The sequence below is a fragment of the Diorhabda sublineata genome, chromosome 6 (genome assembly GCF_026230105.1).
Source record: "Diorhabda sublineata isolate icDioSubl1.1 chromosome 6, icDioSubl1.1, whole genome shotgun sequence".
Taxonomy (NCBI): domain Eukaryota; kingdom Metazoa; phylum Arthropoda; class Insecta; order Coleoptera; family Chrysomelidae; genus Diorhabda; species Diorhabda sublineata.
In genome coordinates this window covers 26,587,971-26,603,631 of record NC_079479.1, presented here as the reverse complement: position 1 = coordinate 26,603,631, position 15,661 = coordinate 26,587,971, and the positions used below count along the sequence as shown (strand labels likewise).

Sequence of the window (15,661 nt, the reverse complement as noted above, 5' to 3'; positions counted from 1 at the left end):
TTTTGTTAAGTTTTGGTTGGTAGAAAAAGGCATCAACCACTTTTCACGACTACTAAATATTCAACAAAAAATATTGTCAAGCGATGGATAATTTGTTATTTATGTGACCCATGCTATAATAATAAATACTATAACCATTATAATACGCTCATCTGATGACTACTCTCATTATTTAAATGGATTTTACTCCCTGCTCATGAATTTTTATACAGCCGAACTGATTCTTCTACGAGAACGCCCCCTATACATCACCATCAGAATTAATTCAAGCGATGTTTAACCACATCAAATAAATTCTATGAAATTTCCCCATTATGGGCGAATGCAACTCGAGGCGACAGATAATGCGATAAAAGTCGTGTTTGGGGAAATCCACTTTTAGCCCCTTTTGCCTCTTAGGATATTTCAAAGACGAGAAATATCTCGTGAGTAATTTGATTTATATGATGGGCTGCATTATATAGTGATAGGCGTGAGAATGTTAAATTCAAAATTTGGATTTCGACAGTATATACAAACAGGAGTAGAAGGGTACAGATATAAAATATCCCTCTTTCTTTGATTGTGGACCATGGAAAGTACATCAAGAAGAAGAGAGAGACAAGGATGAAGAAACGTAGCAATGGTGGAGCATACCTCGTTAAAGAAGAAGACTAAAGGTTGTTCGGAAACTGTTGTGTTTCTTAATAGAAATTTATGAAGAGGTTCAGTTCACATATATCAAAATAACACAGTCTCACGAATTTTTAAATTATCTTCTTCGATTTCTTTTTATTTATTGGATATACAGTTTTTTTTAATTGAAAGGTATTTGTCCGTATGAAACTATGATGCATCTTCAAAGATTTCACTCCGAATAGCACCAAAGAAATATTAAAATAATTTTTTCTTGGAATCAACAAAAATATCACTTCCGATTCCCCCACAACATCACTACTTTAAAATCAATATAGTAAATATATTTCATGTAAATATTTTAAGGCTAGACGTAATAGTGTATACACCACAATACAAATAGAATAAAGCCACTTACTCTTTACATAGATAAAACGAGTCCCTCTACTCGGCATTCCCTTCTGTTTGAAACGTTCCGCGATGGATTTTTGTTTGTGATACTAAAACCAAACCGGAAGGGTTGTCGAAATTAAATGGTTTAGGAACAACTTTTAACAGGAAATGGATTCCTGACGATCCCTTTCCCTGTTTGTTTTATCTCAAGGGAGCTGTACGAGGATGGTCCTAGAAGTAGCTGAATTTTGGAAAAAAATATATTTATTTTCCAACGTTATCTCCTTTTAGTTCCATACACTTTTCACAGCGATGGTCAATAAGTTCGATACCCTTTTCATAATAAGAATCGTTAATCTCCTAAAATAGCCAATAACCGCCGACATCACCTCTTCATTGTTGGAAAATCTTTAAGCCTGGGAACAGAAAGTGATTCAAGAGGGCTAAATTTTTTCAAAAAGGGTGCATGGGGTAGCAATTCAAACTTTAATTTTGGCCATTGCAATACACGATGTGTGAGCATGTGCATGGTATTAATGAAGCACTTTCTTCTTAGCCAATGGGGCCGTGTTTTGCTTGATTTCCTTTTCAAGATATTCGATGAACATGATCTCACGCGAATCCCATAAAACCGACGCCATGACCTTGCCTGCAGATGGAACTGTCTTTGCCTTTTTAGTAGTAGGTCCTCCCTTTTTAGTCCAATGTTTTGATCGTTCTTTTGTTTCGGGTGTGAAGTGATGGACCCACGTTTCATTTATGGTTATGGAACGATGGAAACATCTCCACAACATCCATTACAAACGCACAGCTTTCTCATGTCCAAATTTTCAGTTAACATACAATGTAATGTACGATTACAAATTCACTGAAAAAGTTCACTATTGATAGCTGCCAAACAAATCCTAAAGAACGTAACGTCTCCAAATATGCTGTCTTCTCTAGACGGTGGTATTTTCAAAGTAACTACCGTCATCTCTAGGTCAGGCCGCGTACTTCTACTTTGTAGAATATTTCAAAGTCCTTCTATAAATGTTTGTCTGGAATATTGGCAATAACGAAAAGCACTAGTATGATTAACTGAAAATATCCTATGAACTTCCAATTCAATCTAGAATAAATATTGTTTGATACAGAAAATTGTATTGATTATTCTGTTTCATACGTCTAAATAAATGTTAATGGTTTTTCGTCACGGGAGCATGCGACATATATGAATTTTCGAGAATTACTAAAAGTTAATAACATTTTACTGGAAATTTTGTTGTTCAATATTGACTAACGTGTCGCTATAAAGCATAAGAATACGTGGTATAAATACGTTTTTTCCTCTATACCTGTCATTTAAATATGTAGCTTCTAATTACGCAGTTACATGATTTATATTGATTAAAAATGTGTGTTTTCAATCCAATTACAATTGGATTAATATACAATTAACATACAATTTAACATATTATTACAAACAAGTCGACGACATGGGCCGTGAAGTCGGTCCTGTCCGCTTATAATGGAACTCTAAAATTTGGCAAATACGCCGAATCGTTTGATGTTTGCCGGCGCCTTTGATATATATTTTTATAGAGAGTGGCGAGTTGTTGTTTATGAACTCACCCCACCGATAAAAATAGTACAGATAAGAAAAACAACAATCTACATTATACCTACACGCCTCTTACAGTTTGCTGTGTATTGTAGTGTATAAGCAAGCCAGCAGCAGATTATGTGGCCTATATAAACATGCAAAGGGTGGATTTAAATCGTCAAGGACCCCTTCTTATTATGTTCAGCTGGAGCTATTGATTTCAAAAAACCAAGTGAGCGAAGGTAGATATTTACACGTAGTAAAATATTTATAAATATATCTAAATTCATGCGACAAATATCAGTATGACTATATGAATTTGTAAGAGATGAAAATACTTTCGCTTCTTCAGTAGAAGTAGGCGAAATTTTTCACTGCTAAGCAATTTCCTTCTAACGTTAGAATTTCAGAATTTTCCTCCATATATCTTTCGAGTACTTCGTATCCGAGATTTTATATCTTTAATATCATTTATATGTTTACTTTAATTGAAAATTGTTAAAAATCAGCTGACGACGAACGGAACAGCATTCCCCAACTAGTTAACGCGATTTCCGCCTTGGTCGTCGTCGTCTTCTCAGTCGGCCTCGGTTCACGTCATAAAACTGATGAAGCTTAATTAGTGGAAGAAGAGATAGTGCGTGTAATGGTTCGGAAGGGTAAAGGGAAATCGACCTTAGAATGTGACGGCCCGTGAAGTGTATTATACCAGGGCTGTCACCCTTATTAAGCAGAATATTTCTTTAAAAAAAAAACATTTTAAGTTTGAAAGCATTCAAAATTATATAAACAGTAAAGTTTTTTTTTCATTTCCGATGGAATTTGACGTTACACTCAATAAATCCACGAAATGTATCAAATCAAAATTACTTTAACGTGTGCGTGAATATAAAGATCTTCTCATAGTAGCAAATATACAGAGTGTTCTATAACTTGATCCGGAACATTCGGGAGCGAGTAGATGACGTGAAAATAATGCTGTGACATAATAGTATATTATAAGGATTAAAAGCGCATATTTTTAATCACTTTAGTCACTTTAGTCATAGGCACTTTTAGTCCGTATGATATAATATACTATTTTTTCTCCAACCAAGTTAAAATTAAAATAAAGTTAGTTTTATTCAAAAATCTTTAATAATTTGGTAATAAATTTGAACACCTATTAATTATAACAGTTATAGCAAGTCGGTAGTCATGAATATCTGGTATTGTTGGTAAATATCGATTGTCAAGTAGACAGGGCCGGATTAAGATTTATAAGGCCCTGGGCTAAAATAATGACGGGGCCCCTTTAAGGAAATCGAAAACCCGGAAAAATTCACAAAATAATATCAATACGTTAGATCAAAAAATACAGAATGATTTCCAAATTATGGGGCCCTCTTGGATCTGGGGCCCAGGGCTATAGCCCCCCCCAAGCCCCTAGCTTAATCCGGCCCTGCAAGTAGACGTACTAATCATATAATTTTTGTAGTAGTTTTTACGCTGCTTTCAAAATGAATCCCGAACACGATGAAAATATACCCGCGGATATATTGGAAAGTGCCGAAGCAGTATATCTAAATCTTTTGCCACCCAAATCTTAAACCCAAAGTTTATGAACTTGCGTATCAACGATTCATGGATTGGTGTAAAGAAAAAACTGTGTAAAACTATACGGAGAGTGTTCTTATGGTGTATTCCTCAAATTTAACGAAGACCGTCAAGCCATCCACTCTTTGGTCACAGTATTCAATGTTGCGATCCACACTGGATATCAAAAATGGTGTGGATATTAGAAAATATTCAAAATTACGAGCATTGTTAAAAAGGCAAAGTGATGGATACATACTTAAAAAGTCTAGGGTTTTTACAAAGGACGAAGTGGATCGGTTCCTGGATATGGCACCTGATAATTTATTCTAGTATTAGGAATTGGAGGGGTTATGCGTTGCGACGAACTAGTTCATTTGAAAATTGATGACATTGAGGATATGGACTCGGTCCTGGTCGTAAAAATGTTGCAGACAAAAAACAAGAAACCTCGTGTGTTTACCATTATAGGCGATAACTATTTGCGTTTATTTCGAAAATATGTTGCACTACGGCCGTCAAATATACAGGAACGTCGTTTATTTTTGAAGTATGTTAAGGGGAAGTGTCAAAGAATGGTTGTTGGTATTCACAAAATTAGTGCCGTGCCGCAAGAAATTGCAAAATTTTTGAAGTTAGAAAATTGGAAGGAGTATACTGGACATTCGCTAAGAAGAACATCTGCTACACTTCTTATTGATGGTGGCGGTGACCTCACTTGTTTTAAAAGACATGGAGGTTGGAAATCGAGTACGGTAGCAGAAGGATATATTGAAAAATGACGTATCAATAAAGAGAATACTGCCAGAAAAATATTGCAGCCTGACAAAGAAGGTGCAAGTACCTGTTCAGATATTTCCTCGAATGTTTCATCAACAGTTACGGAGAATATTTTGAGTTGTTCTAACATTAATGAAAATCTTTTGAGTTGTTTGAAAATTGTTAGTGATAATTTCAGTGGTGCTTTCAATTTTTAATTCTAGGATTAAAAGTGTTGCTAAGCAACGAGCAAATTTTTGTACTGTAAGGGAATTGATGGCTTATGCTCCTGAAAATAGTACAAAAATGTCAACATTTTTTGATGGTTGGAGAAAAAATAATTTCGTTTCTGAATTATAGGCCTTTAAAGCTCCGAAATCAGAACTTATATTTGAGTATATTTTCTAAATTATGCATTCGAACATTATGAACTTTTATTCAATGATTACGTATGTTCAAGTAGGAACTTTTAGTGGGAAAATCTGTACAATCTAAAGATAACAAAATGAATTTTTCAATCGATTTTATTAACAAAAAGGTACTCTTAGTGTAACTCGATGAAATGTATGGTTTAGGAGATTTGTAGATTTTTGATCATTTTGGGAATTAATGAAGTCGTCTCGTGTGAAACAAGCTTCATCAGTATTAACAGCTCGATGTTTATCTAGAAACCAGCGATCGTATGCCAGTCTTGCCGGATAATCCTATACCTCCATGGCATGGATTTTCTGGGTGTGAAAGGGGCGAAGAAGTTGCTCCTGGAGAATCCTATAATAGTTGTCGTTGATATGTTAAATTGTAGTGACATTTTGCTTTAAAGCTTGTATTCGTATAGTTCGTTGTTGACGTTCGACACCTTTTTTTGTAGGATACTTCCTAAAATATCATTTTTTTTAAATAATGGAAACTAGTTCACTTGATTTATACAGGCAAACGGACAAACCTGTTCCAAAAGTTCTACAGTCTGGTATAAATCTGCCCGGAAAGCGTTCGGTATAAAACCTTCTGGCTTCTGACGAGTTACCAGACGTCAAACCATACATCAAAGGCATGTCGTAATATTCCCTAAAATTATATTTGAATGCCTCATGTAAGTATTTTCAATAAATTTTTCCTTATAAGTGGAGGTCGAGAAGGTACATTTGCATAACCACCAAGTTACCCTAAATTAATAACAATGGATTCATTTTTTTTTGGTGATATCTTAAAAGCTAAAAGACGTAATGATCGATATAATAAACTTCCATTGACAAATCTTGGAAGCGAAAGGTTCCCACTTGGAACATTTATTATTTTTTATGTTTCTATTTGATAATTTGTAGGTTAACCAACTAAATATTTCGATTTTTTCCTTATGTAAGTAACACAATAGTTAAATTAGAAATGTTTGTTTGTGTTTTAATACCTTCTGTAAGTATTTTTAATAAATGATTACTATTTATGTTAATTTTTGTTAATTTTTTTCAGAATGTGTCTTTATGGCGAACGGTTTCCTCGGCATGTACAACGATCTAATAATCTAAATATCTCCTAAACTATAAATTTTATAGAGTTAAACAAAGAGTACCTTTTTGTTCAAAAACCGATTGAAAAATTCATTTTTTCTATCTTTAGATTGTACAGGTTGTCCCTGTAAAAGTTACTTAAATATAAGTTTCGATTTTGCAACTTCAAATACCTCTAGCTCAGAAACGAGGGGTCATAAGAGAAAATATTTTTTATATGTCATAGCATTATTTTCACGTCACCTACTCACTTCCGAATTTTTTTCATTCAGTATCGGATCACCCGTATATATTCAATAGCTTTGTTCCAACCTGATAATTTGGATCGTTATTGGTTATTGAAAAAGTTTAAATGATATTTTCTGCGCAATCTCTGGTAACCGTGCTGCTATCAATCGTCCCGAAAACGGTTCACAAATGATACCTAAGTCGGTTGGAACACAAAACAGAATCGTTGGTATAACGGTAACTGTCCGGTTGGAACAAGTAATCTCTATTGCGCAGAATCGTCACCGTTCCAAGGACGGTTTTTTGATGAGTTGGAACAAACCTAATGACGGCAATTTTATCATATTATACAATTGAATCCGGACTTCGAAAATGCGGAATATCTGAAATCCGGACTGATTACGTATCGTAATTTTTAGCTTCTGTAACACTAGTTGGCGACACCATACATAACAATAGCATGAAGAATATGTTTATATTTAATCTTTTCATTATTATTGTTTTATAAAAGTGTTTTTGTACAGTATTAAACGTGACGTTATCATATTTTATGCATACCTCTAACTCTGTTTACAATATTATGTAATGCTATATGATTTCTCGTTAACCAGATAGATGACGCCACCATTCAAATGTTGGTATGATCTAAAATACGGACAAATCTAAAATCCGGAACCAATCCTTTCACAGCGATTTCGTATTTACGATGTTGTATTGTATTAGATAGAGAATAGTGTCAGTTAAGCTATAGTAGTTCGAATAGTCATTCAAAAATAAAATGTAAATGAATTATTCATTGAATCTATCAATTTGTTGTTCGATTTTCAAGATAAGTGTTAAAGTGTCTGCTCTCAGCATGTGTTGCATGTTGTCTATATATAAATTATTCAATAACCCATCAAAATAATTCTGTTTCACCCTTTCTACATAGAAATATCATTTCTAACCAACCAAATACCATAACGTTTATCTTATCAGCTTTCTCAGCGGGAGTGTAATTGGTACAAGTTCTCTTTTTTAGCTTCGTTCTGACATATCGTGAATAGTTTAATTATAATATTCTGTACTTACCTAAGCTCAATGCAAAGCGGTAATGAATAAATGCGTATTAAATAAATATCAATAGCATATGTAATAAGACAGGATTTCGTCGTAGATACCGACCAGTTTATCCGACAATTACTTGCTAAACTTCGAAATCTCGACATGCAGTGGCAATAAAGTAATTCTGCGAACCAGCGGGTATTACCCCGCCTTGCAGGAACACCCTAGAACTATAAGGGGGAGATCTACTCCTGCGGTTACATGCAAACAAAGGGAATTCAGTTTTCCCTTCATGTTGGCCCTACCTTTACTTCCACTGGTGTAGTCGTTTGATTTTACTGGTTAAGAATTGCATAAAAGTTTGTATTAGAAGTAAAAACTTTGGTTTTATCTAAAAACTCGATTTTTCATAGATAAATAAGCTTAATAAATAGAAACTCTTATATTTATAATGTCAGTAAAAAATAAGTAAAACTTTTATATTAACAGAATAGTGTATTTGGAATAAAATTTCGGAATGTTGGCCGAAGCACACCACTGATTGTTACCCCCACGTAACGAATTTTCTGTACTTTTTTATTAACGATATTCACTACAGTCGATGATGCCTTACCCTAAAACCTTGTTAGTAGTAACTTCCTTGTTCCGTTTGATTTAACGACTTTAAGGAAAATTTGATTTCAAGACTTTCACTGACCTTCCTGTGATTTTCTATTTATACAGGGTGTTTGTTCTAGGATGCAAAAAATTCGGGAGTGAGTGGATGGCGTGAAAATAATGCTGTGACATAAAAAAACTTTCTCATATGACAACTCGTTTCTGAGTTGTAGGCCTTTAAACCTACGAAATCAGAACTTTATTTAAGTATATTTTCTAAATTATAAATTCGAACATTATGAATTTTTAATGGATGATTACGTATGTCCATGTAGTGTATTTGAAGGAATAAATACTGTCTGAAGGCCAGAGTCGGCTCATGCTCAATGTTTAACAATTAACAGGGACACTTTGTACAATCTAAAGATAACAAAAATGAACTTTTTAATTGATTTTATAACAAAAAGTTTCTGTATAATTAACTCGATAAAATTTATGGTTTAGGAGTTGTACATGCCAAGTGAACCCTTCGCTATAAAGAGACATTCTGAAGAAAATAATCACAAATTGTAATTTTTTATTGAAAATACTTACAGGAGGTGTTAAAACACAACAGAACATTTCTTAGATGAATATAATGATCGATAGAATAAACTACCACCGTGACGCTATAAGGAAGCATCTTGGAATGGGCTTCCAAGTTGAAAGAAATATCTTCCGTAGACCCCGGAGGTGTGTAGAAGTCCAAGGAGCCCACTTCGAACATTTATTATACGTTTTTATTTTGCTTTTACTTTGATTATGTTTTAATACCTCCTGAAAGTATTTTCAATAATAATACAAAGATCTGAAAATTTACATATGTCCTAAACCATAAATTTTATCGATTTAAACAAAAACTTTTTGTTAAAAAATCGATACTATCTTTAGATTGTACAGGTTGTCTGGGTCGTTTGAGAAATTTTTTTATGTCACAGCATTATTTTCACGATATCTACCAACTGCCAATTTTTTGCATCAAGTCCCGGAGCACCCTATGAATAAATAATTTAATAAAAAGTTCCACCCTCTATGCAGAAGATATTATTAACGATTACTTATAAATTTAGGATCAGAACAGTTAGAAAAAAACATGAAAACTTAACAGAGATGTTCACTCCAAGCAAATATATAATTTTCAGGAGCCAGTTGGTAGGCATATTAAAATGAGCATACCATATGCACAAGTGAGGGTAGAAAACAGACAATGAAATCCTCAGTGACCGTTGTATTAGCGAAATGGCGGCGGAGCTGATAAAAGGTTTTGCTAAAGACCACCTATTAATAAAAACAGTATTAGAGATCAACAGTGGGTCAAAAAGCAAACCCCAGAAAGATGAAGAGGATGCTTTTAGTAGACTTATCTCGAATTGCAGTTCAGCAGTAGATATTTAAGGCCGCTTGACATGATGCAAGACAATGTACAAGACGCAATATTTATTGATCAAAAGCATGCGCAGATGAACTTCATCTGATTGTTTCATGCAAGATCTTGGCATTATCGGTTTTGTGTCATTTTTGTTGCGTGCAAATTGTTAGTTACTTTTGACTTAACAGATCAGCTGAGTTTCGTAAAACTTGCAATTGTTATGGTATTCGTTTTTCAGATATAAATGATGACGTTTACTTCCTCTTTCCTTTGTCTTTTTCTAAATTTCTCTAGATTTTTTTTTCTTTTTGCTTCAAGTTTCTATATTTGATATTTTCATTATTTTATCCTTCGTATTTTATTGGAATTTCCTGTTATTTCCATTATTTTGACGTCACTGTCGATTGATTGACTATTATTTTCAATATTATTCATCACGATACGAGGTACGATTTATAATGAAAACAACGTTTTATTTCCATTAGCTTGATCATGGGATTAGGTAGAGATAAAATTCATTTAAGTAAATCTTTCCATAACACCGAATCCTGTGTTTGATTAAGTGCAGCTTAATAGGATATGAAAGCACAGCAAAATGAGATTTAAATGGAATTAGTTAAATTGCACTTTGAATAAAAGCATCAAATTATTAATCAATTTATAGCGGAACAGCACATTTTTGAATATGTGATTGTTTATAAATGAAAAGTATAAAATATATTTTTACAGGCTACAAAGTTTATAATCGGTTTTTAAAGAATTTTATTCCTGTAGATGAAAAATCAAACTCCACTAATAGAGATTTCCACCCTGTATAGTATTAAATGTGACTTTATGTCTAGATGGTTATTAGAAAAATTCCTCTACTATTATTAATTAGATATGAAAATTAGTTATTAAAACTCTGTTTTTACCGATAAAAGAGATAAAACTATCTATACTGTATGGGATCGTTAAAACAAAAATTTATTTAGTACTTTTTTATATGTACTTGTCCTGTATGTGATTGTACTGAAACTAGACCAATTCTGATTACAACTTTGGCGCCAAAACGCAATAATTCCAAATGTTTGTTGGAAAATATAAAACTTTACAACTATATAAAAATTCAAATGAAGCCCAAATTCAATAAAAGAACTATTTCTATTGTACCGGTTGTCCATATTAGAATGTATCTATTCGTTATACAGATCGTATAAAATAATTTAAGAAGACGTTGAAAAATATAGTCGCCAGGGGATGTACCGTCAGTTTAAACTATCAAAATGATATATATGTTTTGTAAAGTTTACATTCGAGAAACTTTTGTTAGAATACTCTACTCCAAATACTAAATGGACTCTGTTACTTTTGCGTATTTCACCAAGTTTTCTAGTTTTTTTACCTGTCAGTTTTTATTTTTTAAGAAAATTGAAAAACCAAGTTCTCACTCTTAAAAATCAACAGTTTGTCTATACTAAATCTTTGCTACACTGTATTCTACATAAGTTACTCCTGATATATTTTCCACCTAATCTTGATCAATATTTGTGCTATACTAACCTCAAAAGCTAAAGTTAGAGCTGCTTTTTCTTGTCTAAGTTGCTCTGCGTGTTTTTTGTACGCCAACATTGCTCGAACTGTATCTTCCATTCTGAAAATAATAACAATTTATGAGTAGAATTCAATCTGTCAATTATTTATTACATCATCATAAAATATAATTAGATTTCTTTAATAAAGTCTTCTTTCTCTTTTTATGAGTTCTCTATTTGTAGAGGGTTAACAAGAATACCAAATCTAGATATACATAGGGCAGACATCTCAGTATTTAGAAAATAGACTGAAAGGTCATTAATATGATAAGAAAAATAAAATTGCATTATCCAATCTAGAAATGGTCCACATTCATAAGAACGAAAAAGCAATAAATGATAAAAAAGACAACTAATTTGAGTAAAATTTATAACTCTATTTTGTAAATTCTAATAATTGATTACTGCTATATATTTGAGATGTAAGGACTAAGGAAAAATTAATTTTTCTTATTAGAACCAATTTCTATTTTGATTTTATTCTTATTTTGATGTTCATGATATAGATAATTAAAATAAATATGCAAATTGTCAGTGTTACTATGATATCTTGATGAAGACTTAATAATAATAAGCCGAAACGTCAATTTTTATTCATCTTTAAAAAATTATTAAAAAAACTAATTTCAAAACAGCTGAGACCTGAAATAAGAACATTTAGAAGCATAAACATATCAAAATGTTTAAGAAATATATAGGTGCTTCACGCATGCCTTTTGAAATGATCCCCCTCCACTCTTTCCTATTTTTTGTCCTGAATTCCTCTGTCTCTTAGGTTTTCCATCACCTCTACGTACCATGTTTTCCTTCGTCTTTCTTTTTTTCTTCTTCCTCCTTGTTCAATTTCCATCGTTTTTTTTTGCTCTAAAATATAGCATTCGCTATACTCTTTTGGAACTAATTATTTTGCTTAGTTCTGCTTCTCCAAATATATTCCTTATCTCATTATTTGTTCTTCTCAGCCATAAATCTCTCTCCTTTTTACCACCTAGTATCTTTTTCTTTCCCATGTAGCTGACTTCTCTTTCTCTGCTCACTGTTGGTCTTATTATTGTTTTGTATAGACGTAGCTTCGCCTTTTTGGAGATTATTTTGGATCTTATTATCGCCATCAGCGCTTCCAAGTGCTTACTTGTTCACTTCCCCTCAGTATCCTCGCTTCCAGATTTCCTCTTTCGTCACCGTAGTCTTTGATAACCACCCCAAAATATACATAACTTCGAACTTGTTCTCATTGTTTTTTCTCCATTTAGTTGTATTGACAAACTTCTCATTGCCCTTTTCCTAGATTCACTGTCTCTGCCGTTTCCTTGAAGGCTTTGCAGGTTTCCTTAAGCATACAGATATCTCCAAACAAATACGAGGATTGCTATTTAAGTTTCAAGATTTGGCGACACTGATGTGAATATGTGAAATCTGACATTACCATCATAGAGTTTGTGTGGTCATACGAGTGCTATTTGAGTTGTTTATAGATACTTGAAATATTCATCTTGGTAAAAAAATGTAAAGTAAAAAAGTAAATCGCAAACAATTTCGTGCGACGATTTCCTAAGTATTTCGATGTTGATTAAAACAGCTTCACATCAACTTGGACTTTCGTTGATGGAGGACCATCTTTCGCTGTTTTTCCGAATTCAATCATGGTCGCACTTCGCTAATGGATGAATTTGCAAGATTTGCAATTTAATATTGCAAGATCGTCATGACGAATACTGCATTAACAATCGGGTATCAAAGATATCCGTTCGCGTTAGATACCGCATAATTTGACAATCGCTCAAAAAAAAATTCGTGTTAAAACAGATCAAAAATAAATTGCTTTAAAATCACATCTTTTGGAGGTACTTCAATTGGAATGGTAAAAAATGTTTCGACAATTGGTTCAAACACATGCAAAACTGTTTTTATTGATCTAGACTATTTTGAAAAACAATGAAGCCGTATCCAATTATAAATATTATTTTTTATTTGTCTTCCTAAAAACATATTTATATTTTTAACTAACTAACGAAAATAAAGTGTCCTTTAAATCCATTGTGAATCTGGTATAGCTCTTGTGATATATATCAACTGTTGTAAGCCTCAAAAAATCCCTCTTTTACCGTAAAAATTCCGTTAAATACGTATCTGGTGAACAAAAGAATAAAATGTACTGGAAACAAGCAGCCCAAAGCCCGTATTGTGCAAGAACAGCATCATTATATTGCCACCTTATTGAATCCATATTGTATGAAAAACCAACATATCGACCACGAATACTCTCACTGAAATTTTAGAAATAAATTTGTTTTAGTACGATAATGTCAATACGAGATTTGCATTTATACATTCTTCGAGCAGTAGTTGAAAATATTATTTCCGAATTTTGATACTCTTGAATTAATAGAAAAACTTATTCGAAAAAAATAGTATTTAACATAAGTTGTTTTATTTTGTACATCTTCTAGTGGTATCAGTTTCATAATAGAACTTTATATATTGAAAAAACGTCACTAATATCGATTTTGTATCAAGCTCAACGCATACGATTATTCAAAGTACAAACAATATAAAAACAGAAATCTTCACAATCTTGATCAATTCCCTTCGGGGAAATCATCTTCTAGCTCAAACTCGCTGTTCACTGACTGACGACGCGTCTCTTTACGTCATTTGCCATCCGAAGCTTTTCATAAATTACCTGTCGGATACTGAATACTGAACAATTATTTCTGTTCTCCTTTGCCTTCCAAACCTATCGTGGATCACGTCAAAACGTTTTATATATACAGTATGTTGTTTGTTTTCTACAACTATACTGATCTATTTAGCATTATTAAATTCATTAATACAGAAGACAAAAGTTTTTGGAATTTGATTTTTCAATACCTGCAAGCTTTAAAGCAATATAAGTATAATAAAAATTATTTTCCTCACAAAATTTGTATTATACATCGCATATACATGATAGTTTTATGAAAACAAATCATTCGAGGTCTTGCTGCGTTAAATTGAAAAAAACTCCGACTGAGTGCCATAAATTGTTGTTAAATGCCTATGGGGACAATTATCTATCTCGTGTGCGTGTTTTTAAGTAGTGTAAGCGCTTTAGTGATGGCCGAGAGAGTACTGAAGATGACCAGCGCCCAGGTCGCCCTGTGACCACGGAAATAGTCACCAAAATCAACCAAATTGTGTGTGCGGAAAAATTTTACATGAGGTATTACACATGACAAAAGTTTTTGCGAGGTTGGTGCCAAGAAATCTGACACCTGACCAAAAGCTGCCTGCTCAGATTTCCTTGAAACGTTAGAAAAAAATCTGCTTTTAAAGGGACCCGATTGGAGTGGATGGAAGTGGTAAAGCAAAAAACGGCAGAATATCTAAAGTCCTTCACCGAAGAAGACTTCCAGTATTGCTTCGATCAATGGAAAAAACGTATTGAAAGGTGTGTGCAGAGGGTCGGGAAGTATATTAAAGGGGAGTATTCAAATGTAAAGTAATTTTTATAATCAAACTCTTTTTCGTAACCAGTCTTGTTATTTAATAGCCAGACATTGTATATTTGCTGCGATAAATACTCTGAATTTATAGTTAAACTCCAACAATGTGCATTCATTTAGAGTTTGATACTTTAAAATTCTCTGCTCTCGTGAGTCGTTCATTGTTTGCCAGTCCGCTTTTACGATTTAATTTAGTTGTGTCATTTGCACTTTACACTAGGTGAGATGTGTTTAAATGGAAAACCTTGACAATGCCGTTTTCTTTTCGATTAATCAATTCCCGTAATTTGTAAAATTTAACGTAGAACTTTATAAATTTAAAAAAATACAAACGAAATTTAGGAAATTTATTAAATGGAAGCGAAACCATAATCTTCCTCTGTCTTAAAAATTCATCTTCGGGTCTCTCTCATTTTAAAAATTTAATGAAAAAAAGAAAAACTAATTCTTTGTGCTCGAATGGCTGACTACATTAAACAGTATTAATGAAATAGATGACAGAAATGCGAGGACCCAAAAAGATTTAGTGGTTCCAAACAAAAGAAGGAAAGGTTGAAAATGACCGTGCCGCGTTTTAAATTAATTTTTGGGGACGAACGCTCTTTTTCGGGATGATCTAAAACTGTCAAGAGACTGAATATTTTAAGAGAATATTGCTGAGGGTTGAATTAGTAAAATTCAGGTCAAACTTGAATGTAATTAAAAACCAGAACACGAAATTTGTTTCACTTGATTAAACATTATTTGGAAATGGTATTATGAAATTTTTTCATTGGTAACATCATCTGTGATAAAAATTATTATTATTTCAATAAAGAAAGTGTGCGATATGTCTTATATCCTTTACTGAAAATAATAATTCATCCTATAAGCACGATATTATTTTCTCATCT

At 32.9% G+C, this 15,661-nt stretch overlaps 1 protein-coding gene across 5 annotated transcripts in view; it reads right to left on the bottom strand.

The window, feature by feature from the left end:
- LOC130446020 (uncharacterized) overlaps positions 1–15,661 on the bottom strand; it is a 240,557-nt gene that overhangs the window by 33,993 nt on the left and 190,903 nt on the right. For all 5 annotated transcript variants that reach the window (XM_056781994.1, XM_056781993.1, XM_056781995.1 and 2 more), the window contains one exon: positions 11,252–11,342. In XM_056781994.1, coding sequence (XP_056637972.1) covers positions 11,252–11,342 — 91 coding nt within the window. The remainder of the gene's footprint in view (positions 1–11,251; positions 11,343–15,661) is intronic.